At 47.8% G+C, this 4,028-nt stretch overlaps 1 protein-coding gene across 3 annotated transcripts in view; it reads right to left on the minus strand.

Annotated features, from left to right (window-relative positions):
• Positions 1 to 4,028, minus strand: part of Rangap1 (Ran GTPase activating protein 1) — a 24,828-nt gene that overhangs the window by 17,793 nt on the left and 3,007 nt on the right. For 2 of the 3 annotated variants that reach the window (XM_029469993.1, XM_021183050.2), the window contains one exon: positions 1,810 to 1,956. In XM_029469993.1, coding sequence (XP_029325853.1) covers positions 1,810 to 1,921 — 112 coding nt within the window. In that variant the 5' untranslated portion in view covers positions 1,922 to 1,956. Of the gene's footprint in view, positions 1 to 1,809; positions 1,957 to 3,110; positions 3,316 to 4,028 lie in introns of those variants that run through there. The other variant, XM_021183048.2, reaches the window with a different exon arrangement.

Here is a 4,028-nt window from a genome sequence, read left to right on the forward strand (position 1 = left end):
GGATTTCTGAGTTCAAGGCCAGCCTGGTCTACAAAATGAGTTCCAGGACAGCCAGGGCTATACAGAGAAACCCTGTCTCGAAAAACAACAAACAAACAAACAAAAAGTTCCTGAAAGGCTAGGGTAAGCTAGGCATTCCTAGTGATCTAATACAATGCTAATTACACGGAAAAATTAGCCACTGCAATTTCAAAGCCAATCTCAGGGCCTGTGTCTGCTTTCTGCAGTGCTGGGTTTGTACAACACAAGCATTAAATCTCCAGCACTGATGACTGTGCCCTTAGGGAGTTGATCATGTTCTCAGTCAGTCTTCAAATCTGCAAAATGGAAATAAAGCCTCGGAAAAGAAACAAACAGCATACATTTATTTATTTACACACAAATGTGGAGGTCAGAGAACAACTTGCAGGGGTCAGTTCTTTCCTACCACATGGTCTATCGACTGAACTCAGATCATCAGGCTAACCTGCCTTTAGCAATCTGTATTTATTAAATTAAGCTCGGTGTCTTCAGAAGCACGGGAATAGGGAATTGAGCTGGACCTTGCAGTGTGTGAAATCTGTGACCTTGAATGAGTCTCACTTATAGAACAGCAGTGTTTCTACCCACTTCCCACAGAGACGATAATACAAACCCAGCACTTGAGGGTTGTAGAGGCAGGAGGATTAAGAGTTCAAGGCCATTCTCTGCCACATAGCCAGTTTGAGGCCAGCCTGGTCAACAGAGTAAATCCCAAAGAGCCAAGGCTGCACAAGGAAACCCTGCCTGGAAAACAAAACCCCAACCAAATCAAAACAACAACAGAACAAAACCCAGGTATAGTGGGGTGTGCCTTAATCTTAGCAATCAAGAGGCATGAAGATCTTTATGAGTTTTACTACATAGACAGCCTCGTCTACATAGCCAGACCGTTTCAAAATAAAACAACACGAGTAAGGAACCAACCAGACCAAACAGAGCCGGTGAAGTTGAGGGGCTGAGTGTCCAGTGAGAAATCTGTCCATTTCAAAGTACCGCAGAGCTGTTAGGGACAGACATCTGCACCATCCTAAGGCTCAAAGGTTCCCTTTGGGAGGGGAGTAATTTACAGGTGCATGAGATAATCTAGCAAGTCCAAACCAGTTTCTCTGGTTGGGCCAAAACCCCAACAGGCCTCGAAAGGTCTGAAGGCAGACACCTTTATTTCTAGGAAGTGGCAAGGAATTCAGCGTTCTCTGTGCTGGCTAAGCCTTGACCACGAACGGGAAGACATGAACCTGATTCCATCTCCCAAGGATGCCTGGTTGCAGGAACGGAAACTCCCACGAGGGCACTGTTGTTTTACTGCAGTTCCCTCAGGGCCTCTGCCACAAGGAAGACAGATGCCCTGGGATGGGAAGGGGTGGGAAGAGCCCAGCCATGAAGCCAGGGGCTGAGCTACAAGGACAGGTTAAGGCTAGTCTGAGGCACACATTAATGAAACCCTGTCAGAAGAAAAAGAATCCCCTTCCCCAGTAGTCAGAGACTAGGACACTGGGTTTGGTTTTTGAGTTTTTCCAGACTGGGTTTCTCTGTGTTCCCCTGACTGTCCTGGAACTCACTCTGTAGACCAGGCTGACCTCGAACTCAGAAATCCACCTGCCTCTGTCTCCTCAGTGCTGGGATTAAAGGCGTGCGCCACCACTGCCTGGCTAGGGCACTGTTAAAATGGACTGCCAGGACAAATGATAACGATGAGGTAGCTCAGAAAGCCTGAGGGCTAGCAAGCCTGCGCGCGCAAGCAGACACACACACACCACCCCCACACCCCCAACCAGCCCAGGAACTTACCATCTTCTGCAGTATTTAGTTTGAGACCCTTGCCCTTAAAACTCAGCTGTCCTCCAGCTACCTGAGTTTTAGCCAGGGTCTCTGCCAGTTTGGCAATGTCTTCAGAGGCCATGACTGCAACGGTGGGCTCCCCTGCAGGTCTGTAAACTGAAGAAGAAACTGCATTTAAAAAAGATTCTTGGGCAGGGCATGGTGGTGCACGCCTTTAATCCCAGCACTCAGGAGGCAGAAGCAGGCGGATTTCTGAGTTCGAGGCCAGCCTGGTCTACAAAGTGAGTTCCAGACAGCCAGGGCTATACAGAGAAACCCTGTCTCGAAAAAAAACCAAAAAACCAGAACCAAAAACCAAAAACCAAAAAAAAAAAAAAAGATTCTTGGGAGAGAAGGGAAGGGAGACTGAAGAGAACCTACATTTGATTGCCATCACCCACAAATGCCTGTTATGTTCAGCTCCAGACACTGCCGACCTATCAGCACACACACACCAGTGCTCACACACACCAGTGCTCACACATGCATCAAGCACACAGTTACGGGGCTAGGAAGAAGGCTCAATGGTTGAGAGGCTGCTCTTGATGAGAGCTAGAGTTTGATTCCCAGCATCCTTATGTTGGCTAGGGCCTCCGTGGGCACTGTAGACAAATGGTGCAGACATATATGCAAGGCAACATACTCAACACATTTAAAAAAATAGTGGTTCAGCTGGAGATATGGCTCAGTAGTTAAGAGCACTGGCGTTCAATTCCCAGCAACCACATGGCACTCACAACTATGTGTAATTCCTGTTCCAGGGTATCCAACATGTAGGCAAAATACTATGTACACAAAATTTTAAAAATTATTTTAAAATAGTGTTTTATGACTTTCATCCCAGCACATGGGAGGCAGAAGCAGGTTGATTTCTGTGAGTTCAAGTCCAGCCTAGTCTGCAAAGTGAAACCCTGTCTCAAAAACAAACAAACAAACAAAAAACAAAGGGGAAAAAAACCCAACTTTGTAAAAAGGATTCTTTTTGAAAGTTAAGGCCCTGGTTTTGATATCCCAAGGATAACCTCAAAGTGTGTGTGGAGTGTCCCCTTGAGTTCTCTAGTCAGGGCTGTGGATTCACCCCCTTCCTGCCATGGAGAACCCAAGAGCTAACCCACCAAGAGAAAGAAATGAATATGTCATTAGAAAACTAACAATCTGGAAAGGTGGCAGAGAGCTCAAGTCCTGCAAGCCCCTCTCCAAACTGCCCCAGCAGGGACACCCAGTGCAGGGCAGTCAAGCCCCAAGCAGCGGCTGCCCTGAGAGTCACACACCTGCCGGATCATCTTGGCAGCACTCTGTCTGAGGGTCCCACTCCTCAAACAGGCCACAGATGGCTATGGGATCCAGGTCATCCATCCCAAGGAATAGCCCACTGCCCATGCTGACATGACTAGGGGAGGCACACAAGGCTAAGGCCACTGCATGTCTGGTTTCAACCCTGGCCAGAGACTGCACTTGCCACAGTGGCCCCTCAGAGGTTCCTAGGAGACCAGAAGTACCTACATCACAAGAGCCGCCATCACAATAGATCAGTGTGTGAAAACATCCCAGCTTCTCCAATGTTTCATGGCACACTTCTAACAGCGACCACATCAAGCAAGCAACTAACGACTGCAGGGCACTGCACGCGCCTCCAATTCAGTTTGGACACTCGGATCCCAGGAGCTGAGAGCCCAGTCTACAACGCTACCCCACATGTGATGATCCATGAACCCCAGTGTGTATACCTGTGCTTCTGATCTACTGGTTAGGAACTAGGGTTGCCATGACTCTCCCCATGGGGTCAATTAATTTGCTAGAACTCACAGAACTCAGGGAAAACAGGTATTTTTTTTTTAAAGTAAAGTTATTTACTGGTTTATTGTAAAGGACGGGTGCATGTGTGGGTATGTACTGGGGACAGTACCCCAGACTTCTCACATTTAACTATACCTTTAATCCCCAACAAATAACTTCATTCATGCATTCATTCATTCATATACAGGCTCTCAATGTGTATCTCTGGCTGGCTTGAATTCAGTCAGTAGATCAAAATGGCCTCAAAGTCAGAAAGGCATCAGCTTCTGCCGTCCCAGTGCTGGGCTTAAAGGTGTGTACCGCCGGGCGTGGTGGCGCACGCCTTTAATCCCAGCACTCGGGAGGCAGAGGCAGGCGGATTTCTGAGTTCGAGGCCAGCCTGGTCTACAAAG

The sequence above is a fragment of the Mus caroli genome, chromosome 15, assembly GCF_900094665.2.
Source record: "Mus caroli chromosome 15, CAROLI_EIJ_v1.1, whole genome shotgun sequence".
Classification (NCBI taxonomy): Eukaryota; Metazoa; Chordata; class Mammalia; order Rodentia; family Muridae; genus Mus; species Mus caroli.